This window comes from Nerophis ophidion, linkage group LG28, assembly GCF_033978795.1.
Source record: "Nerophis ophidion isolate RoL-2023_Sa linkage group LG28, RoL_Noph_v1.0, whole genome shotgun sequence".
Lineage (NCBI taxonomy): Eukaryota > Metazoa > Chordata > Actinopteri > Syngnathiformes > Syngnathidae > Nerophis > Nerophis ophidion.
The window spans coordinates 2,478,072-2,504,079 of NC_084638.1; the positions used below are offsets into that span (position 1 = coordinate 2,478,072).

The following is a 26,008-nucleotide window of genomic DNA, read 5'->3' on the forward strand; positions in this document are numbered from 1 at the left end:
TCAGTATTATGTTGGATCCACTATGGACTGGACTCTCACACTATTATGTTAGATCCACTATGGACTGGACTCTCACTATTATGTTAGATCCACTATGGACTGAACTCTCACTATTATGTTAGATCCACTATGGACTGGACTCTCACATTATGTTAGATCCACTATGGACTGGACTCTCACTGTTATGTTAGATCCACTATGGACTGGACTTTCACACTATTATGTTCGATCCACTATGGACTGGACTCTCACTATTATGTTAGATCCACTATGGACTGGACTCTCACTGTTATGTTGGATCCACTATGGACTGGACTCTCACTATTATGTTGGATCCACTATGGACTGGACTTTCACACTATTATGTTAGATCCACTATGGACTGGACTCTCACATTATGTTAGATCCACTATGGACTGGACTCTCACTGTTATGTTAGATCCACTATGGACTGGACTTTCACACTATTATGTTCGATCCACTATGGACTGGACTCTCACACTTTTATGTTAGATCCACAATGGACTGGACTCTCACATTATGTTAGATCCACTATGGACTGGACTCTCACTGTTATGTTCGATCCACTATGGACTGGACTCTCACACTCTTATGTTAGATCCACTATGGACTGGACTCTCAGTATTATGTTGGATCCACTATGGACTGGACTTTCACACTATTATGTTAGATCCACTATGGACTGGACTCTCAGTATTATGTTGGATCCACTATGGACTGGACTCTCACACTATTATGTTAGATCCACTATGGACTGGACTCTCACTATTATGTTAGATCCACTATGGACTGGACTCTCACTGTTATGTTGGATCCACTATGGACTGGACTTCCACACTATTATGTTAGATCCACTATGGACTGGACTCTCAGTATTATGTTGGATCCACTATGGACTGGACTCTCTCACTATTATGTTAGATCCACTATGGACTGGACTCTCACTATTATGTTAGATCCACTATGGACTGAACTCTCACTATTATGTTAGATCCACTATGGACTGGACTCTCACTATTATGTTAGATCCACTATGGACTGGACTCTCACTGTTATGTTAGATCCACTATGGACTGGACTTTCACACTATTATGTTCGATCCACTATGGACTGGACTCTCACTATTATGTTAGATCCACTATGGACTGGACTCTCACTGTTATGTTAGATCCACTATGGACTGGACTCTCACACTCTTATGTTAGATCCACTATGGACTGGACTCTCAGTATTATGTTGGATCCACTATGGACTGGACTTTCACACTATTATGTTAGATCCACTATGGACTGGACTCTCACATTATGTTAGATCCACTATGGACTGGACTCTCACTATTATGTTAGATCCACTATGGACTGGACTTTCACACTATTATGTTCGATCCACTATGGACTGGACTCTCACACTCTTATGTTAGATCCACTATGGACTGGACTCTCAGTATTATGTTGGATCCACTATGGACTGGACTTTCACACTATTATGTTAGATCCACTATGGACTGGACTCTCAGTATTATGTTGGATCCACTATGGACTGGACTCTCACACTATTATGTTAGATCCACTATGGACTGGACTCTCACTATTATGTTAGATCCACTATGGACTGGACTCTCACTGTTATGTTGGATCCACTATGGACTGGACTTTCACACTATTATGTTAGATCCACTATGGACTGGACTCTCAGTATTATGTTGGATCCACTATGGACTGGACTCTCTCACTATTATGTTAGATCCACTATGGACTGGACTCTCACTATTATGTTAGATCCACTATGGACTGAACTCTCACTATTATGTTAGATCCCCTATGGACTGGACTTTCACACTATTATGTTCGATCCACTATGGACTGGACTCTCACATTATGTTAGATCCACTATGGACTGGACTCTCACTGTTATGTTAGATCCACTATGGACTGGACTTTCACACTATTATGTTCGATCCACTATGGACTGGACTCTCACACTTTTATGTTAGATCCACAATGGACTGGACTCTCACATTATGTTAGATCCACTATGGACTGGACTCTCACTGTTATGTTAGATCCACTATGGACTGGACTTTCACACTATTATGTTCGATCCACTATGGACTGGACTCTCACACTTTTATGTTAGATCCACAATGGACTGGACTCTCACATTATGTTAGATCCACTATGGACTGGACTCTCACTGTTATGTTGGATCCACTATGGAATGCACTATCACACTATTATGTTCGATCCACTATGGACTGGACTCTCACACTCTTATGTTAGATCCACTATGGACTGGACTCTCAGTATTATGTTGGATCCACTATGGACTGGACTCTCACACTATTATGTTAGATCCACTATGGACTGGACTCTCACTATTATGTTAGATCCACTATGGACTGGACTCTCACTGTTATGTTGGATCCACTATGGACTGGACTTTCACACTATTATGTTAGATCCACTATGGACTGGACTCTCAGTATTATGTTGGATCCACTATGGACTGGACTCTCTCACTATTATGTTAGATCCACTATGGACTGGACTCTCACTATTATGTTAGATCCACTATGGACTGAACTCTCACTATTATGTTAGATCCCCTATGGACTGGACTTTCACACTATTATGTTCGATCCACTATGGACTGGACTCTCACACTTTTATGTTAGATCCACAATGGACTGGACTCTCACATTATGTTAGATCCCCTATGGACTGGACTTTCACACTATTATGTTCGATCCACTATGGACTGGACTCTCACACTCTTATGTTAGATCCACTATGGACTGGACTCTCAGTATTATGTTGGATCCACTATGGACTGGACTTTCACACTATTATGTTAGATCCACTATGGACTGGACTCTCACATTATGTTAGATCCACTATGGACTGGACTTTCACACTATTATGTTCGATCCACTATGGACTGGACTCTCACACTCTTATGTTAGATCCACTATGGACTGGACTCTCAGTATTATGTTGGATCCACTATGGACTGGACTTTCACACTATTATGTTAGATCCACTATGGACTGGACTCTCAGTATTATGTTGGATCCACTATGGACTGGACTCTCACACTATTATGTTAGATCCACTATGGACTGGACTCTCACTATTATGTTAGATCCACTATGGACTGGACTCTCACTGTTATGTTGGATCCACTATGGACTGGACTTTCACACTATTATGTTAGATCCACTATGGACTGGACTCTCAGTATTATGTTGGATCCACTATGGACTGGACTTTCACACTATTATGTTAGATCCACTATGGACTGGACTCTCAGTATTATGTTAGATCCACTATGGACTGGACTCTCACATTATGTTAGATCCACTATGGACTGGACTCTCACTGTTATGTTGGATCCACTATGGACTGGACTTTCACACTATTATGTTAGATCCACTATGGACTGGACTCTCAGTATTATGTTAGATCCACTATGGACTGGACTCTCACTATTATGTTAGATCCACTATGGACTGAACTCTCACTATTATGTTAGATCCACTATGGACTGGACTTTCACACTATTATGTTCGATCCACTATGGACTGGACTCTCACATTATGTTAGATCCACTATGGACTGGACTCTCACTGTTATGTTAGATCCACTATGGACTGGACTTTCACACTATTATGTTGGATCCACTATGGACTGGACTCTCACTGTTATGTTCGATCCACTATGGACTGGACTCTCACACTCTTATGTTAGATCCACTATGGACTGGACTCTCAGTATTATGTTGGATCCACTATGGACTGGACTTTCACACTATTATGTTAGATCCACTATGGACTGGACTCTCAGTATTATGTTGGATCCACTATGGACTGGACTCTCACACTATTATGTTAGATCCACTATGGACTGGACTCTCACTATTATGTTAGATCCACTATGGACTGAACTCTCACTATTATGTTAGATCCACTATGGACTGGACTCTCACATTATGTTAGATCCACTATGGACTGGACTCTCACTGTTATGTTAGATCCACTATGGACTGGACTTTCACACTATTATGTTCGATCCACTATGGACTGGACTCTCACTATTATGTTAGATCCACTATGGACTGGACTCTCACTGTTATGTTGGATCCACTATGGACTGGACTCTCACTATTATGTTGGATCCACTATGGACTGGACTTTCACACTATTATGTTAGATCCACTATGGACTGGACTCTCACATTATGTTAGATCCACTATGGACTGGACTCTCACTGTTATGTTAGATCCACTATGGACTGGACTTTCACACTATTATGTTCGATCCACTATGGACTGGACTCTCACACTTTTATGTTAGATCCACAATGGACTGGACTCTCACATTATGTTAGATCCACTATGGACTGGACTCTCACTGTTATGTTCGATCCACTATGGACTGGACTCTCACACTCTTATGTTAGATCCACTATGGACTGGACTCTCAGTATTATGTTGGATCCACTATGGACTGGACTTTCACACTATTATGTTAGATCCACTATGGACTGGACTCTCAGTATTATGTTGGATCCACTATGGACTGGACTCTCACACTATTATGTTAGATCCACTATGGACTGGACTCTCACTATTATGTTAGATCCACTATGGACTGGACTCTCACTGTTATGTTGGATCCACTATGGACTGGACTTCCACACTATTATGTTAGATCCACTATGGACTGGACTCTCAGTATTATGTTGGATCCACTATGGACTGGACTCTCTCACTATTATGTTAGATCCACTATGGACTGGACTCTCACTATTATGTTAGATCCACTATGGACTGAACTCTCACTATTATGTTAGATCCACTATGGACTGGACTCTCACTATTATGTTAGATCCACTATGGACTGGACTCTCACTGTTATGTTAGATCCACTATGGACTGGACTTTCACACTATTATGTTCGATCCACTATGGACTGGACTCTCACTATTATGTTAGATCCACTATGGACTGGACTCTCACTGTTATGTTAGATCCACTATGGACTGGACTCTCACACTCTTATGTTAGATCCACTATGGACTGGACTCTCAGTATTATGTTGGATCCACTATGGACTGGACTTTCACACTATTATGTTAGATCCACTATGGACTGGACTCTCACATTATGTTAGATCCACTATGGACTGGACTCTCACTATTATGTTAGATCCACTATGGACTGGACTTTCACACTATTATGTTCGATCCACTATGGACTGGACTCTCACACTCTTATGTTAGATCCACTATGGACTGGACTCTCAGTATTATGTTGGATCCACTATGGACTGGACTTTCACACTATTATGTTAGATCCACTATGGACTGGACTCTCAGTATTATGTTGGATCCACTATGGACTGGACTCTCACACTATTATGTTAGATCCACTATGGACTGGACTCTCACTATTATGTTAGATCCACTATGGACTGGACTCTCACTGTTATGTTGGATCCACTATGGACTGGACTTTCACACTATTATGTTAGATCCACTATGGACTGGACTCTCAGTATTATGTTGGATCCACTATGGACTGGACTCTCTCACTATTATGTTAGATCCACTATGGACTGGACTCTCACTATTATGTTAGATCCACTATGGACTGAACTCTCACTATTATGTTAGATCCCCTATGGACTGGACTTTCACACTATTATGTTCGATCCACTATGGACTGGACTCTCACATTATGTTAGATCCACTATGGACTGGACTCTCACTGTTATGTTAGATCCACTATGGACTGGACTTTCACACTATTATGTTCGATCCACTATGGACTGGACTCTCACACTTTTATGTTAGATCCACAATGGACTGGACTCTCACATTATGTTAGATCCACTATGGACTGGACTCTCACTGTTATGTTAGATCCACTATGGACTGGACTTTCACACTATTATGTTCGATCCACTATGGACTGGACTCTCACACTTTTATGTTAGATCCACAATGGACTGGACTCTCACATTATGTTAGATCCACTATGGACTGGACTCTCACTGTTATGTTAGATCCACTATGGACTGGACTTTCACACTATTATGTTCGATCCACTATGGACTGGACTCTCACACTTTTATGTTAGATCCACAATGGACTGGACTCTCACATTATGTTAGATCCACTATGGACTGGACTCTCACTGTTATGTTAGATCCACTATGGACTGGACTTTCACACTATTATGTTCGATCCACTATGGACTGGACTCTCACACTTTTATGTTAGATCCACAATGGACTGGACTCTCACATTATGTTAGATCCACTATGGACTGGACTCTCACTGTTATGTTGGATCCACTATGGAATGCACTATCACACTATTATGTTCGATCCACTATGGACTGGACTCTCACACTCTTATGTTAGATCCACTATGGACTGGACTCTCAGTATTATGTTGGATCCACTATGGACTGGACTCTCACACTATTATGTTAGATCCACTATGGACTGGACTCTCACTATTATGTTAGATCCACTATGGACTGGACTCTCACTGTTATGTTGGATCCACTATGGACTGGACTTTCACACTATTATGTTAGATCCACTATGGACTGGACTCTCAGTATTATGTTGGATCCACTATGGACTGGACTTTCACACTATTATGTTAGATCCACTATGCACTGGACTCTCTCACTATTATGTTAGATCCACTATGGACTGGACTCTCACTATTATGTTAGATCCACTATGGACTGAACTCTCACTATTATGTTAGATCCCCTATGGACTGGACTTTCACACTATTATGTTCGATCCACTATGGACTGGACTCTCACATTATGTTAGATCCACTATGGACTGGACTCTCACTGTTATGTTAGATCCACTATGGACTGGACTTTCACACTATTATGTTCGATCCACTATGGACTGGACTCTCACACTTTTATGTTAGATCCACAATGGACTGGACTCTCACATTATGTTAGATCCACTATGGACTGGACTCTCACTGTTATGTTGGATCCACTATGGAATGCACTATCACACTATTATGTTCGATCCACTATGGACTGGACTCTCACACTCTTATGTTAGATCCACTATGGACTGGACTCTCAGTATTATGTTGGATCCACTATGGACTGGACTTTCACACTATTATGTTAGATCCACTATGGACTGGACTCTCACATTATGTTAGATCCACTATGGACTGGACTTTCACTATTATGTTAGATCCACTATGGACTGGACTTTCACACTATTATGTTCGATCCACTATGGACTGGACTCTCACACTCTTATGTTAGATCCACTATGGACTGGACTCTCAGTATTATGTTGGATCCACTATGGACTGGACTTTCACACTATTATGTTAGATCCACTATGGACTGGACTCTCAGTATTATGTTGGATCCACTATGGACTGGACTCTCACACTATTATGTTAGATCCACTATGGACTGGACTCTCAGTATTATGTTGGATCCACTATGGACTGGACTCTCTCACTATTATGTTAGATCCACTATGGACTGGACTCTCACTGTTATGTTGGATCCACTATGGACTGGACTTTCACACTATTATGTTCGATCCACTATGGACTGAACTCTCACTATTATGTTAGATCCACTATGGACTGGACTTTCACACTATTATGTTAGATCCACTATGGACTGGACTCTCACTATTATGTTAGATCCACTATGGACTGGACTTTCACACTACTATGTTAGATCCACTATGGACTGGACTTTCACACTATTATGTTCGATCCACTATGGACTGGACTCTCACGATTATGTTGGATCCACTATGGACTGGACTCTCACTATTATGTTGGATCCACTATGGACTGGACTCTCACACTATTATGTTAAATCCACTATGGACTGGACTCTCACTATTATGCTAGATCCACTATGGACTGAACTCTCACTATTATGTTAGATCCACTATGGACTGGACTCTCACTATTATGTCAGATCCACTATGGACTGGACTCTCACACTATTGTTAGATCCACTATGGACTGGACTCTCACATTATTATGTTAGATCCACTATGGACTGGACTCTCACTATTATGTTAGATCCACTATGGACTGGACTCTCACACTATTGTTAGATCCACTATGGACTGGACTCTCACATTATTATGTTAGATCCACTATGGACTGGACTCTCACACTATTATGTTAGATCCACTATGGACTGGACTCTCACACTATTGTTAGATCCACTATGGACTGGACTTTCACAATCTTATGTTAGATCCACTATGGACTGGACTCTCACATTATTATGTCAGATCCACTATGGACTGGACTCTCACTATTATGTCAGATCCACTATGGACTGGACTCTCACTATTATGTTAGATCCACTATGGACTGGACTTTCACACTACTATGTTAGATCCACTATGGACTGGACTTTCACACTATTATGTTCGATCCACTATGGACTGGACTCTCACGATTATGTTGGATCCACTATGGACTGGACTCTCACTATTATGTTGGATCCACTATGGACTGGACTCTCACACTATTATGTTAAATCCACTATGGACTGGACTCTCACTATTATGCTAGATCCACTATGGACTGAACTCTCACTATTATGTTAGATCCACTATGGACTGGACTCTCACTATTATGTCAGATCCACTATGGACTGGACTCTCACACTATTGTTAGATCCACTATGGACTGGACTCTCACATTATTATGTTAGATCCACTATGGACTGGACTCTCACTATTATGTTAGATCCACTATGGACTGGACTCTCACACTATTGTTAGATCCACTATGGACTGGACTCTCACATTATTATGTTAGATCCACTATGGACTGGACTCTCACACTATTATGTTAGATCCACTATGGACTGGACTTTCACACTATTATGTCAGATCCACTATGGACTGGACTCTCATATTATTATGTTAAATTCATGCACATCTGCGGTCCTCTCCAAGGTTTCTCATAGTCATTCACATTGACGTCCCACTGGGTGCTGAGTTTTTCCTTGCCCTTTTGTGGGCTCTGAACCCAGGACGTGGTGGTGGCTTGTGCAGCCCTTTGAGACACTTGTGATCTCGGGCTATATAAACAAACATTGATCGATTGATATTATATTGGATCAATACCAGTATAAGCCAATACCAAAGCTCCAATATCGGTATGGCATCGGAAGTGAAGGAGCTGTATCGTGGAGGACCCCTATGTGTTATGGTAGAAACAGTAGACATCCAGTATGGGAATGAAGCTAACCTGCATAGGTCTGGAGCACATGTGGGTGAGGACTTCTTTCCTGGCAGTGGAATATTCATCAACACCAAGTGTGGCAATGAGACTCTTCTGTATGGTTAGGGAAAAAGAGGACAAAAATATATCATGCATGAATCTGATATCATGTTCAGTCGATCAACATTAGAAGTAAGGTCCTTTTGAACTATGGCCTCTGCACAGTTTGGAATGAGTGAGCACCAACATGCAGTCCGCCGGCAGATGAGAGGTCGATGTCCACGCCCAGCTGCTCACACAGCTCCTGCAGCTCATCCACCATCTTAGCCTTGGGTGGAGGGTGGCGTCGGAGCAATGCCAGCTTGGGTGTGCCGTGGTAAATGTGGTTGGCGGTGGCAATGTTAGCCAGGAGCATGAACTCCTCCACCAACCTTGGTGGAAAAGGAAAAACGAGGCACTTTTTAAAGCGAGTGTCCAAAAACAGTCTTTCAAATTAGGGCTGGACAATATGGCCTTTTATTATCAATTCATTATTAATCATAATAATGTCATTATAATAAATATAATATAATGTATATATATATATAATATAATAAATATGATAAAATATTATAAATAATAAATATTGAAATAATAAATATAATTAAAGCTGTGAGAGTCCAGTCCATAGTGGATCTAACATAATAGTGAGAGTCCAGTCGATAGTGGATCTAACATAATAGTGAGAGTCCAGTCCATAGTGGATCTATCCTAATAGTGAGAGTCCAGTCCATAGTGGATCTATCATAATAGTGAGAGTCCAGTCCATAGTGGATCTAATATAATAGTGAGAGTCCAGTCCATAGTGGCTCTAACATAATAGTGAGAGTCCAGTCCATAGTGGATCCAACATAATAGTGAGAGTCCAGTCCATAGTGGATCTAACATAATAGTGAGAGTCTAGTCCATAGTGGAGCCAACATAATACTGAGAGTCCTGTCCATAGTGGATCTAATATAATAATGTGAGAGTCCAGTCCATAGTGGATCTAACATAATAGTGAGAGTCCAGTCCATAGTGGATCTAACATAATAATGTGAGAGTCCAGTCCATAGTGGATCTAACATAATATAGTGAGAGTCCAGTCCATAGTGGATCTAACATAATAGTGAGAGTCTAGTCCATAGTGGAGCCAACATAATACTGAGAGTCCTGTCCATAGTGGATCTAATATAATAATGTGAGAGTCCAGTCCATAGTGGATCTAACATAATAGTGAGAGTCCAGTCCATAGTGGATCTAACATAATAATGTGAGAGTCCAGTCCATAGTGGATCTAACATAATATAGTGAGAGTCCAGTCCATAGTGGATCTAACATAATAGTGAGAGTCCAGTCCATAGTGGATCTAATATAATAATGTGAGAGTCCAGTCCATAGTGGATCTAACATAATAGTGTGAGAGTCCAGTCCATAGTGGATCTAATATAATAGTGTGAGTCCAGTCCATAGTGGATCTATCCTAATAGTGAGAGTCCAGTCCATAGTGGATCTAACATAATAGTGAGAGTCCAGTCCATAGTGGCTCTAACATAATAGTGAGAGTCCAGTCCATAGTGGATCTAACATAATAGTGTGAGAGTCCAGTCCGTAGTGGATCTAACATAATAGTGAGAGTCTAGTCCATAGTGGATCTAACATAATACTGAGAGTCCAGTCCATAGTGGATCTAACATAATAGTGAGAGTCTAGTCCATAGTGGAGCCAACATAATACTGAGAGTCCAGTCCATAGTGGATCTAACATAATAGTGAGAGTCCAGTCCATAGTGGATCTAACATAATAGTGAGAGTCTAGTCCATAGTGGATCTAACATAATACTGAGAGTCCAGTCCATAGTGGATCTAACATAATAGTGAGAGTCTAGTCCATAGTGGAGCCAACATAATACTGAGAGTCCAGTCCATAGTGGATCTAACATAATAGTGAGAGTCCAGTCCATAGTGGCTCTAACATAATAGTGAGAGTCCAGTCCATAGTGGATCTAACATAATAGTGTGAGAGTCCAGTCCGTAGTGGATCTAACATAATAGTGAGAGTCTAGTCCATAGTGGATCTAACATAATACTGAGAGTCCAGTCCATAGTGGATCTAACATAATAGTGAGAGTCTAGTCCATAGTGGAGCCAACATAATACTGAGAGTCCAGTCCATAGTGGATCTAACATAATAGTGAGAGTCCAGTCCATAGTGGATCTAACATAATAGTGAGAGTCTAGTCCATAGTGGAGCCAACATAATACTGAGAGTCCTGTCCATAGTGGATCTAACATAATGTGATATTTTTGCTGAAAGGATTTAGTAGAAAACATCGACGATAAAGTTCACAACTTTTGGTCGCTAATAAAAAAGCATTGCCTGTACCGGAAGTAGCAGACGATGTGCGCGTGACGTCACGGGTTGTGGAGCTCCTCACATTGTTTACAATCATGGCCACCAGCAGCGAAAGCGATTCGGACCAAGAAAGCGACGATTTCCCCATTAATTTTACTAGGATAATACTGGACAATCCATTATCTGCTTATTGTGTTACTGGTGTAGTGAGATTATAGCTCGGTTGGTAGAGCGGCCGTGTCAGCAACTTGAGGGTTGCAGGTTCGATCCCCGCTTCCGCCATCCTAGTCACTGCCGTTGTGTCCTTGGGCCAGACACTTTACCCACCTGCTCCCGGTGCCACCCACACTGGTTTAAATGGAACTTAGATATTGGGTTTCACTATGTAAAGCGCTTTGAGTGACTAGAGAAAAGCGCTATATAAATATAATTCACACTATACTGTCGTACCTGTAAGTCGGAGGGGTGTGGCTACGGGTGTGGTGACCGCCAGTGTCTCTGAGGGAAGCCACGCAGCTGCCTCCTAGACAGGTGCACGAGGAACGACGCATGTCTACTCTTCCGGGCTACATTATGCACTACCCCCCCCCTCCGTTCGTCGGTTGAGGTGGGTGGGATGTTTGGTGGGAGCGGGGGTGTATAATGTAGCCCGGAAGAGTTCGGGATACATGGGATTCTGGGTATTTGTTCTGTTGTGTTCATGTTGTGTTACAGTGCGGATGTTCTGCCGAAATGTGTTTGTCATTCTTGTTTGGCGTGGTTTCACAGTGTGGCGCTTATTAGTAAGAGTCCTAAAGTTGTTTGTATCACAACCCTCAGTGTAACCTGTATGGCTGTTGAACAAGTATGCCTTGCAGTCGCTTATGTGTGTCCGCGGACGCCAATGGGCCAGCGAGCTGTTTGTTACGGTTGTAGAGGGCGCTAAACGCATTGTCAACATAGCACGCCCTCATTATTGTTGTTTGGGTGAAAACCAGCAGACAGAATGGTTGCTCTGAAACCCAATTGTCTCCCGGAAAAATTGAGACGGTTGGCAAGCGGCGTGGCGCGGTGGAAGAGTGGCTGTGCGCAACCCGAGGGTCCCTGGTTCGATCCCCACCTAGTACCAACCTCGTCACGTCCGTTGTGTCCTGAGCAAGACACTTCACCCTTGCTCCTGATGGGTGCTGGTTAGCGCCTTGCATGGCAGCTCCCTCCATCAGTGTGTGAATGTCCATCCATCCATCCATTTTCTACCGCTTATTCCCTTTCGGGGTCGCGGGGGGCGCTGGCGCCTATCTCAGCTACAATCGGGCGGAAGGCGGGGTACACCCTGGACAAGTCGCCACCTCATCGCAGGGCCAACACAGATAGACAGACAACATTCACACTCACATTCACACACTAGGGCCAATTTAGTGTTGCCAATCAACCGATCCCCAGGTGCATGTCTTTGGAAGTGGGAGGGGCCTATCCCCAGGTGCATGTCTTTGGAAGTGGGAGGGGCCTATCCCCAGGTGCATGTCTTTGGAGGTGGGAGGGGCCTATCCCCAGGTGCATGTCTTTGGATGTGGGAGGGGCCTATCCCCAGGTGCATGTCTTTGGATGTGGGAGGAAGCCGGAGTACCCGGAGGGAACCCACGCATTCACGGGGAGAACATGCAAACTCCACACAGAAAGATCCCGAGCCTGGATTTGAACCCAGGACTGCAGGAACTTCGTATTGTGAGGCAGACGCACTAACCCCTCTGCCACCGTGAATGTACGCTGTGTTATTTCATTTTAAATGTCAAAAAAAGTCCCGTGGCTCCCATCGTTTTCTTTATTTTGCGAAACGGTCAAAATGGCTCTTTTAGTGGCAAAGGTTGCCGACCCCTGGTATACTCGAATATCACGATATAGTCATTTTCTATAATCGCACAGATATATCGAGTACATTCGATACATCGCCCAGCCCTATGTCAAAATCCTCACAAAGAAAATGGCAGAATATCGAGATATGGGGGATTTGATACGAACTTGTTACTGTCTCTGTACTGGTAAACGTAGCAGCCTTGAGGCATCATGGTCTCTTTGTCCAAAGTGAAAGACAGTTTCAGCTAAAACAAAGCCAAACACAAAGTTAAGTGCTTTAACCTCACAATCACATTCTGGCACAAATGGCAGTACGGGAGAACTTACCTGGTCCAGTCGGAGCGCTCCTCCAGAGAAACGCTGAGCTCGGAGGTTTTTGGCAATTGAGTGTAGGTTTAGCACAGCTTGATGGATCCCGTCTATGGGGTGCTGGGGGTCCACGGGTGGCAGCTCGTCAGGGGTAAACATCTTCTCGGGGGCCTCGATCATGCTCTGGGCGTGGTCGTAGCTCAACTTGACACAGGAGCGGATCACCGAGCGGCCGAACCACTCGCTCAGGATCTGTCGGAAGGAAAACAACGGACTGATTAAAATTACATTTTTTTCCCCTGCTCTAATATTCTCTCCGAGCTAATCCACTTTATTTACATGGTACATTTCAAAAAACAATACTAGTTTCACAACTAGTATCGGCGGCATAGCTCAGTTGGCAGAGCAACTTGAGGGTTGCGGGTTCGATTCCCGCTTCCGCCATCCTAGTCACTGCCGTTGTGTCCTTGGGCAAGACACTTTACCCACCTGCTCCCAGTGCCACCCACACTGCTTTAAATGTAGCTTAGATATTGGGTTTCACTATGTAAAGCGCTTTGAGTCACTAGAGAAAAGCGCTATATAAATATAATTCACACTATACTGTCGTACCTGTAAGTCGGAGGGGTGTGGCGACCGCCAGTGTCTCTGAGGGAAGCCACGCAGCTGCCTCCTAGACAGGTGCACGAGGAACGACGCATGTCTACGGTAAGAGCCGACTTAACTCTTCCGGGCTACATTATGCACTACCCCCCCCCCTCCGTTCGTCGGTTGAGGTGGGTGGGATGTTTGGTGGGAGCGGGGGTGTATAATGTAGCCCGGAAGAGTTCGGGATACATGGGATTCTGGGTATTTGTTCTGTTGTGTTTATGTTGTGTTACAGTGCGGATGTTCTGCCGAAATGTGTTTGTCATTCTTGTTTGGTGTGGTCTCACAGTGTGGCGCTTATTAGTAAGAGTGCTTAAGTTGTTTGTATCACAACCCCTCAGTGTAATTCACTTCACTAATTCACAACTAAAAAAATGTATGAATAATGGTGTAATTAATCGTGATTACACTATTAATCAATAATAATCGGGATTTTTTTTTTTTTTTGACATAATCGTTAAGGCCTTTCTAAATGAGGAAAAAACAAGATTACTGCTACAAAAATGATAGTTTAAATGAAATCCCCTGATTATTATTATATTTTTTTCCCCTGCTCTAATATTCTCTCCGAACTAATCCACTTTATTTACATGGTACATTTCAAAAAACAATACTAGTTTCACAACTAGTATCGGCGGCATAGCTCGGTTGGTAGAGCGGCCGTGCCAGCAACTTGAGGGTTGCGGGTTCGATTCCCGCTTCCGCCATCCTAGTCACTGCCGTTGTGTCCTTGGGCAAGACACTTGACCCACCTGCTCCCAGTGCCACCCACACTGGTTTAAATGTAACTTAAATATTGGGTTTCACTATGTAAAGCGCTTTGAGTCACTAGAGAAAAGCGCTATATAAATATACTTCACTTCACTTCACTCTATCCTCACTTTCCACTTGTATGTAGCCTTGCCCTTCTCCTGCATCCTTCTCCTCACCTAACCCAGGAGGCCAGAAAGACCCGGGACTCGGACCACGGCGCACATTTCAGTACAAAGTGTCCCTCATGATCGTGCTTGCTTTGTCCAAAGTGGCCATTGTCCAGATTGTTCCAAGACGTGTTTGAGGACTTCACCCAGGATCAACACACCAGGTGTGTCCAAACCTTCTCATTCAAGTTTGGTCCCAAGGACCCAGAAGGGTCCCAGTTATAAAAAATGTTCAAAAATAAGCCTTTTTTTTTTTTTTCTTTTTTTTTTTAAATCTCCTGATCAACTGCCCTTTTTGTCTAAGAAACCCTGTTTTTTATGGCAAAAATCCCAAACTATGCAATATCCCCCCCCCCCCCCAAAAAAACATTAAAAGTGGAATATTTGATGTGAAGTAATTAGAGCCTCAATACCTCAATCATTCATAACTTTGATTTCATTTGTTATTTGTCAACAATTACATTAAAAAAAAATCCCAATAAAATTCTCAAAGATCCAAAAAGTTCCCATTCATAAAAGTGTTAAAAACATGTTGTAGATTTTATTTATTTTTTACTTTAGGCGCTTAATCGACCTACTTCTGATCTTTTTACTTTTTTATTTTGTTTTATGCCATTTTTGTCATGAGAAACTTAGTCATGGATTTTGATTAATAATTATTTTTGAACAATTACATTAAAAATGGATCTAAAAAGGTCGTATAGCTCGGTTGGTAGAGTGGCCGTGCCAGCAACTTGAGGGTTGCAGGTTCGATTCCCGCTTCCGCCATCCTAGTCACTGCCGTTGTGTCCTTGGGCAAGACACTTTACCCACCTGCTCCCAGTGCCACCCACACTGGTTTAAATGTCACTTAAATATTGGGTTTCACTATGTAAAGCGCTTTGAGTCACTAGAGAAAAGCGCTATATAAATATACTTCACTTCACTTCACAAGTAGTTGTAGAGTAGTTGAAAAACATTTAAAGGGGAACATTATCAGCAGACCTATGTAAGCGTCAATATATACCTTGATGGTGCAGAAAAAAAGACCATATATTTTTCTAACCGATTTCTGAACTCTAAATGGGTGAATTTTGGCGAATTAAACACCTTTCTGTTTATCGCTCTTTTTGCGATGACGTCAGAATGTGACGTCGCCGAGGTAACACACCCGCCATTTTCATTTTCAACACATTACAAACACCGGGTCTCAGCTCTGTTATTTTCCGTTTTTTCGACTATTTTTTTGGAACCTTGGAGACATCATGCCTGGTGGGTGTGTTGTCGGAGGGTGTTCCCTACCCCTGCTCTAACCGCTAGGCCAATGTTTTTCAAAACTCGACTGAAAAATTACGACACACGATTTCCCGCAGACGGGGTAACAGAATTGGCCGGAAAAAAACGAAATCGGCTCATAAGCGCAAAAAAAATAACAGGGAATATTGAAATAAATGTGACTAAATTGCAGTTATTGTGAGGAGAAGGAACATTTGTTTGGGAAAATAATTCTTATTCACCACCAAAACCAAACCGCTTGAAACAGCGGCTAAACTACGGAGCTAAAGTTAACGAGAACGATCCATAAACCCAGAACACATCTCATCTGCTTGTGTTGTTGTGAACGGCATCATCTTGGGGCGGCATAGCTCGGTTGGTAGAGTGGCCGTGCCAGCAACTTGAGGGTTGCGGGTTCGATTCCCGCTTCCGCCATCCTAGTCACTGCCGTTGTGTCCTTGGGCAAGACACTTTACCCACCTGCTCCCAGTGCCACCCACACTGGTTTAAATGTAACTTAGATATTGGGTTTCACTATGTAAAGCGCTTTGAGTCACTAGAGAAAAGCGCTATATAAATATAATTCACTTCACTAATTCACAACTAAAAAAATGTATGAATAATGGTGTAATTAATCGTGATTACACTATTAATCAATAATAATCGGGATTTTTTTTTTTTTTGACATAATCGTTAAGGCCTTTCTAAATGAGGAAAAAACAAGATTACTGCTACAAAAATGATAGTTTAAATGAAATCCCCTGATTAGAATTACATTTTTGTCCCCTGCTCTAATATTCTCTCCGAACTAATCCACTTTATTTACATGGTACATTTCAAAGAAACAATACTAGTTTCACAACTAGTATCGGCGGCATAGCTCGGTTGGTAGAGCGGCCGTGCCAGCAACTTGAGGGTTGCGGGTTCGATTCCCGCTTCCGCCATCCTAGTCACTGCCGTTGTGTCCTTGGGCAAGACACTTTACCCACCTGCTCCCAGTGCCACCCACACTGGTTTAAATGGAACTTAGATATTGGGTTTCACTATGTAAAGCGCTTTGAGTCACTAGAGAAAAGCGCTATATAAATATAATTCACACTATACTGTCGTACCTGTAAGTCGGAGGGGTGTGGCTACGGGTGTGGTGACCACCAGTGTCTCTGAGGGAAGCCACGCAGCTGCCTCCTAGACAGGTGCACGAGGAACGACGCATGTCTACGGTAAGAGCCGACCTAACTCTTCCGGGCTACATTATGCACTACCCCCCCCCTCCGTTCGTCGGTTGAGGTGGGTGGGATGTTTGGTGGGAGCGGGGGTGTATAATGTAGCCCGGAGGAGTTGGGGATACATGGGATTCTGGGTATTTGTTTTGTTGTGTTTATGTTGTGTTACAGTGCGGATGTTCTGCCGAAATGTGTTTGTCATTCTTGTTTGGTGTGGTTTCACAGTGTGGCGCTTATTAGTAAGAGTGCTTAAGTTGTTTGTATCACAACCCCTCAGTGTAATTCACTTCACTAATTCCCAACTAAAAAAATGTATGAATAATGGTGTAATTAATCGTGATTACACTATTAATCAATAATAATCGGGATTTTTTTTTTTTTTGACATAATCGTTAAGGCCTTTCTAAATGAGGAAAAAACAAGATTACTGCTACAAAAATAATAGTTTAAATGAAATCCCCTCACTTCAGGGGTGTCAAACTCATTTTAGACCAGGGGCCACGTGGACAAAAACCTACCCCCAAGTGGGCTCGGACTGGTAAAATCACGGCACGATAACTTAAAAATAAAGACGACTTCAGATTGTTTTCTTTGTTTAAAAATAAAACGAGCACATTCTGAAAATAAACAAATCATAACGTTGCTGCAGTTAATAGTAATCTATCTTTATTTTTCGTTATTTATACTTTTTTTTTAAAATTATGTGACAATCAGTCAACTCATTGGTGTTCATTTTCAATCGATCAAGATAAAAAATTAATATCAAAATCAAATGTTATTTATGTAGTTTGCTCATTTTCCTCAACATCCTGTGGTTTAGTTTTTGTTACACATGTAGGCTAATGTACAAAGATACAAATAATTGCTATTGCGACATCTAGTGGACACGTTTAGAACAGCAGCTTCTTTCATTCAAAAATTTCGGCTCATTTTTATACTAAGCCAAGTCATACTTGCCCACCCTCCCGATTTTCCCGGGAGACTCCCGAATTTCAGTGCCCCTCCCGGGTCAACCGTTCTCCCGATTTCCTCCCGGACAACAACATTGGGGGCGTGCCTTAAAGGCGCTACAACCGGTCGTCACGTACCGCTTTTCCTCCATACAAACAGCGTGCCGTCCCAGTCACATAATTTATGCGGATATTAAACAAACATAAGTGAACGCAAGGCATAATTGGTCAACAGCCATACAGGTCACACTGAAGGTGGCCGTATAAACAACTTTAACACTGTTACAAATACGCGCCATACTGTGAACCCACACCAACAAACACATTTCGGGAGAACATCCGCACCGTGACACAACATACCGTATTTGATTGAATTGCCGCCCGGGTATACGTTAGCCGCATGCCTCGTTTTACCGCCGGGTCAAACTCGTTTCGCAGAATAATTAGCATATCCCTCGTTTTACCGCCGGGTCAAACTCGTCACGTCACGAGTGTGTAACACGGGTGGGAAATAAGCCATATTTCCTCTCATGGCATCCCCTCATATTACCTGCGCCGTTTCCACGTTTAATCGCGCGAGTATAACACAGGCGCTCACGTGACTCGCTGCAGCCTATCGTGCTCTATATAATCCAGCGTTCCAAGACGGCTGCCAGGTGCGGTGGCTAAGCCTGGGGACACCTGAAGCCGGTATGTTTTAAAGTTGTCGTTTGCCTGCGTATCGTAAAAACAACCGTCCAACATTTTACAACTAATTGTTGCGATGAGTGTGGCGATGTTAAGATATTAAGCCGAGTTGGTAAGTGAATTTGTTTGCTAATAGTAGCTACTAGCCGTACCCATGTATATTCTATGGGCTGTTAGCATCGGGTTTTAATCCCGTTTCCTCCAATGTTTCTGATCCGATTGAATTCATATTTATGTTGAGTCTTTATTTTGGGTACTTACATACCGTGACTGAGTGTTGTGGCGTTTTAAGGCCATCTGCATTTTTTATGCTACATAATAACTTTTTTTTTTTTATCAAATTGTGAATTATATTTATATAGCGCTTTTCTCAAGTGACTCAACGCGCTTTACATAGTGAAACCCAATATCTAAGTTACATTTAAACCAGTGTGGGTGGCACTGGGAGCAGGTGGGTAAAGTGTCTTGCCCAAGGACACAACGGCAGTGACTAGGATGGCTGAAGCGGGAATCGAACTTGCAACCCTCAAGTTTTCTTCTATGTCCCACTCTCCTTTGTGGAGGGAGTCCGATCCGATCCGGTGGCCATGTACTGCTCGCCTGTGTATCGGCTGGGGACATCTCTGCGCTGCTGATCAGCCTCCGCTTGGGATGGTTTCCCAACTTAATTAATATTAATATTAACATTAATATGGTTAATGATACTGTGAAAGATCAATCCATAATGGATCCAACACAGTCGCAAGAGTCCAGTAACATGATACTGTGATACTGATGATACTGATGACTATGAGAACATATGAGAACATGATACTGTGAAAGATCAATCCATAATGGATCCAACACAGTCGCGAGAGTCCAGTCCAAAGCGGATCCAACACAGCAGCGAGAGTCCCGTTCACAGCGGAGCCAGTAGTCTCATAGTCATCATTGTCACCGACGTCCCACTGGGTGTGAGTTTTCCTTGCCCTTATGTGGGCCTACCGAGGATGTCGTAGTGGTTTGTGCAGCCCTTTGAGACACTAGTGATTTAGGGCTATATAAGTAAACATTGATTGATTGATTGAAGTTGCTGGCACGGCCACTCTACCAACCGAGCTATACCGCCTGTGCTTTTCATGACGGTATCCTTACATCACACTCAAATTTATAAGCGCAGGCCTAAATTTACCGCATGCCTTTGGTAAGTGCCGGAGTGAGAAGAGGTTTTAAATTAATTACCGCTCCGGCCCCAATTCAAGGAAATACGGTAAACACAACAGAACAAATACCCAGAACCCCTTGCAGCACTAACTCTTCCGGGACGCTACAATATACACCCCCTCGCTATCCCTGCAAAAACTCCGCCCATAACTTGTGTTGATTTATTTTGGAAAACCTCGTTACATTGTTTAATGCATCCAGCTGGGCATCACAACAAAATGGGGCATGATAATGTGTTAATTCCACCACTGTATATCTCGGTATCGGTTGATATCGGAATCGGTATTTGAGAGTTGGACGATATCGGCAAAAAAAGCCATTATCGGACGTCTCTATCTTAAACCTTTTTTTTTTATTGAGACAATATGTATTTAATATTTATTTGCTTGCTATAGTATATTTATTTATTTGTTCACCGTTCTGCTAGAGCAGGGATGTCCAAAGTGCGGCCCCGGGGGCCATTTGCGGCCCAAAGCTAATTATTTACCGGCCCTCCACACATTCTGGAAATGCTACTGCAAAAATAAAAAAAGAACATTAAAAATATTGGAATGAGGTGAAATCTATCGAGAAAATGTTGCAATGTTGACACAAAGCTGCCATGCAGGCTGTTTTTTTTCTTTTGTTTTTCTTTTTAAATTGTTTTGTCATTGCTAAAAAAAAAAAAAGAAAAAAAACTGACCAAAAAATCCATGTTGTAATGAATTATTTTCAAGGCTCCAATTAGTTCAAATATTTCACTTTCAAATGTTTTATGTGGTAAATATTGCACATAGTGTGTGGTAGCCATATAAAAAGTTTTCTTCGACAAAATAGAATAAAACAAAAAAAATAATAGTTTAAAATCGACGGATATATCTGAGGTTGATCTCGTAACTTAAGTGTTGAAAACAAAAAACAAATAATAATAAAAATGCATCACTTTATGAGTGGGGCACCTTTTGGATGTCAAATATATTTAGAGGTATTTTATTTATCTTTTCACTGTGATTACTCAAAAATAATAAAGAATTAAAATCAATGGTGTCCTGCATTATTGATCTTTTAGGGCTCTAGTTACTAAATATTGCATTTTTCAGTTTTACTATTAAAAAAACAAAGATGTTTTTGACAGAAAAGCCATAAAACCTTTTTTTTTTAATTTGATATAGAGATTTACTGTAAGCGTTAAATGAAAAATAATAATGAAAATTGTACTTATTTTTAACATTTTAATAACTGAGACCCTTTATGGTCCCCGGGACATTAAAATCCATTTTAAAAATCCATATATTTTGTTATGGTTTCAAAATGAAAAACATCAAAATGGCCCCTGCGTGCTTTAATTTTTGCATGTGTGGCCCTCAGTGGAAAAAAATGGAACACCCCTGTGGAACAAGGAAATTGGATAAAATTGCTACGGTATGAAAAGTGAAGTGTGAAGTGTATTATATTTATATAGCGCTTTTCTCAAGTGACTCAAAGCGCCTTACATAGTGAAACCCAATATCTAAGTTACATTCAAACCAGTGTGGGTGGCACTGGGAGCAGGTGGGTAAAGTGTCTTGCCCAAGGACACAACGGCAGTGACTAGGATGGCGGAAGCGGGAATCGAACCTGCAACCCTCAAGTTGCTGGCACGGCCACTCTACCAACCGAGCTAAACCGAAAAGGGGTAGGATGAAATAAGCTCTGCTTCTTCCTACTCCTTTTTCGGACGTGCTGTAACGAAACAGCAGGAAATGTGCAATGCGTACGCATGTTCACCCCCAATACACCCCCCCACCCCATCTCCCGAATTCGGAGGTCTCAAAGCTGGCAAGTATGAGCAAAGTCATCCCAAACCTGTTGGCGGTCCGTACGTTTGACACCTCTGCCCTAAGTTCATGGTGCGGATGTGTTTAAACAAACCTTCCCTTCCGGAGTGATTTTCCAAATGACAGAGAAGGTAAGCCTGTCTTTGAGAGGGTTCAAACTGCACAGCTCTTCACAAAGCAGCCTCGGTAACATGGGGACCACCTGGAAAGTGACGGAGCACACGAGCATGGTTGATATTAGCGGCTAATGATTGAGATAGAAGTGAATTATCCATTTAAGTGACTAACAGTTTAAAGTTACTCACTTTTTGAACAAGGTACACACTGGTGGCTCGCTGGCTAGCAGTGGCATCCAAAGCGCTGCCCTCTTCCACGAAATAACTGACATCGGCGATGTGGACTCCCACCTCATAGTTGCCTGAATAAATGAAACATAGTATTAAGACACTCTCTATTGGCAACAACAGTTACCAAACATGTAACATTGTTACAAACCCCGTTTCCATAGGAGTTGGGAAATTGTGTTAGATGTAAATATAAATGATTTGCAAATCCTTTTCAACCCATATTCAGTTGAATGTGCTACAAAGACAACATATTTGATGTTCAAACTCATAAACTTTACTTTTTTTTGCAAATAATCATTAACTTAGAATTTCATGGCTGCAACACATGCCAAAGTAGTTGGGAAAGGGCATGTTCACCACTGTGTTACATCACCTTTTCTTTTAACAACACTCAATAAACGTTTGGGAACTGAGGAAACTAATTGTTGAAGCTTTGAAAGTGGAATTCTTTCCCATTCTTGTTTTATGTAGAGCTTCAGTCCTTCAACAGTCCGGGGTTTTACGCTTCATAATGCGCCACACTTTTTCGATGGGAGACAGGTCTGGACTGCAGGCTGGCCAGGAAAGTAACCGCACTCTTTTTTTTTTACGAAACCACGCTGTTGTAACACGTGCTGAATGTGGCTTGGCATTGTCTTGCTGAAATAAGCAGGGGCGTCCATGAGAAAGACGGCGCTTAGATGGCAGCATATGTTGCTCCAAAACCTGTATGTACCTTTCAGCATTAATGGTGCCTTCACAGATGTGTAAGTTACCCATGCCTCCAGTACTCTGGAATGCCCTCCCGGTAAAAGTTCGAGATGCCACCTCAGTAGAAGCATTTAAGTCTCACCTTAAAACTCATTTGTATACTCTAGCCTTTAAATAGACTCCCTTTTTCAATCAATCAATCAATGTTTATTTATATAGCCCCAAATCACAAATGTCTCAAAGGACTGCACAAATCATTACGACTACAACATCCTCGGAAGAACCCACAAAAGGGCAAGGAAAACTCACACCCAGTGGGCAGGGAGAATTCACATCCAGTGGGACGCCAGTGACAATGCTGACTATGAGAAACCTTGGAGAGGACCTCAGATGTGGGCAACCCCCCCCCCTCTAGGGGACCGAAAGCAATGGATGTCGAGCGGGTCTAACATGATACTGTGAAAGTTCAATCCATAGTGGCTCCAAGACAGCAGTGAGAGTCCCGTCCACAGGAAACCATCTCAAGCGGATCAGCAGCGTAGAGATGTCCCCAACCGATACAGGCGAGCGGTCCATCCTGGGTCCCGACGAGCGGTCCATCCTGGGTCTCGACTCTGGACAGTCAGTACTTCATCCATGGTCATCGGACCGGACCCCCTCCACAAGGGAGGGGGGGACATAGGAGAAAGAAAAGAAGCGGCAGATCAACTGGTCTAAAAAGGAGGTCTATTTAAAGGCTAGAGTATACAGATGAGTTTTAAGATGAGACTTAAATGCTTTTTAGACCAGTTGATCTGTTTTTGTTTTCTTGTCTATCGCAGTGGTTCTCAAATGGGGGTACTTGAAGGTACGCCAAGGGGTACGTGAGATTTTTGAAAAATAGCAACAATTCAAAAATCCTTTATAAATATATTTATTGGATATTACTTCAACAAAATATGAATGTAAGTTCATAAAGTGTGAAAAAAAAAAGAAAAATGCAATATTCAGTGTTGACAGCTAGATTTTTTTGTGGACATGTTCCATAAATATTGATGTTAAAGATTTTTTTTTTTTTTTTTGTGAAGAAATGTTTAGAATGAACATCATTACAATCCCCAAAGAGTGCACTTTAAGTTGATGATTACTTCTATGTGTAGAAATCTTTATTTATAATTGAATCACTTGTTTATTCTTCAACAAGTTTTTACTTATTTTTCTTCCCAAATAGTTCAAGAAAGACCACTAGAAATGAGCAATATTTTGCACTGTTATACAATTAAAAAAATCAGAAACTGATGACATAGTGCTGTATTTTACTTCTTTACCTCTTTTTTTCCCACCCAAAAATGCTTTGCTCTGATTAGGGAGGTACTTGAATTAAAAAAAAAGTTTTTCATCAGTGAAAAAAAGGTTGATAACCAATGGTCTATGGTAATGATTGCGAACGACAGGCAAAATTCCCAAAAAAGTGCAGAAAGTGTGTACGTTATTGTTATATCACATTTTTAACAATGTTGCAATCAAAAACAAAATGCAATATTGTAATTAAAAAAAAACCTCAATGGCTAAATTTGAAAAATCATATCCTGTAAGGAAAACATGTAATTCCCGTTTTAGGCAAGGAATATTCTAATTTCATTTCTACAGTTTTGAGTATCTATCAAAGTGTCAATTACCATCTGGAAGTTGTTTACAGGACAAGGCGTCATCGAGGTCTCTGGCAGTCGCAGGATCAATTGTAAAGATGCACTCTTTCCTACACACCAAAGCACAATTTTCTTTTACGAGTCAGACGAATATGTTACTGAATAGAACGCACATCTTCTAGAGCGGGGGTCACCAGGTAGCCCGTAAGGACCAGATGAGTCGCCCCCTAAAAATAGCTCAAATAGCAGCACTTACCAGTTAGCCGCCTCTAGTTTTTACATTTTATTTAGTTACTAGCAAGCTGGTGTCGCTTTGCTCGACATTTTTAATTCTAAGAGAGACAAAACTTAAATAGAATTTGAAAATCCAAGAAAATATTTTAAAGACTTGGTCTTCACTTGTTTTTTTTTTACTTTGCTTCTTATAACTTTCAGAAAGACAATTTTAGAGGAAAAATACAAGCTTAAAAATGATTTTAGTATTTTTAAACACATATACCTTTTTACCTTTTAAATTCCTTCCTCTTCTTTCCTGACTATTTAAATCAATGTTCAAGTATTTTTTTTTATAGTATTGTAAAGAATAATAAGTACATTTTAATTTAATTCTTCATTTTAGCTTCTGTTTTTTTGACGAAGAATATTTGTGAAATATTTCTTCAAACTTATTATGATTAAAATTCCCCAAAAATATTCTGGCAAATCTAGAAAATCTGTAGAATTAATTTAAATCTTATTTCAAAGTGTTTTGAATTTCTTAAAATTTTTGTTCTGGAAAATGTAGAAGAAATAGTGATTTGTCTTTGTTAGAAATATTGCTTGGTGCAAATTGTTATATATTCTAACAAAGTGCAGAT

The 26,008-nt window shown here is 41.5% G+C and overlaps 1 protein-coding gene across 1 annotated transcript in view; it reads right to left on the minus strand.

The window, feature by feature from the left end:
• dis3l2 (DIS3 like 3'-5' exoribonuclease 2) overlaps nt 1-26,008 on the minus strand; it is a 106,139-nt gene that overhangs the window by 40,259 nt on the left and 39,872 nt on the right. Inside the window, exons 10-16 of the mRNA XM_061890890.1 lie at nt 25,182-25,261; nt 22,792-22,904; nt 22,581-22,688; nt 13,824-14,057; nt 13,662-13,741; nt 9,538-9,721; nt 9,318-9,404 (exon numbers count right to left, since the gene is read on the minus strand). Coding sequence (XP_061746874.1) covers nt 9,318-9,404; nt 9,538-9,721; nt 13,662-13,741; nt 13,824-14,057; nt 22,581-22,688; nt 22,792-22,904; nt 25,182-25,261 — 886 coding nt within the window. The remainder of the gene's footprint in view (nt 1-9,317; nt 9,405-9,537; nt 9,722-13,661; nt 13,742-13,823; nt 14,058-22,580; nt 22,689-22,791; nt 22,905-25,181; nt 25,262-26,008) is intronic.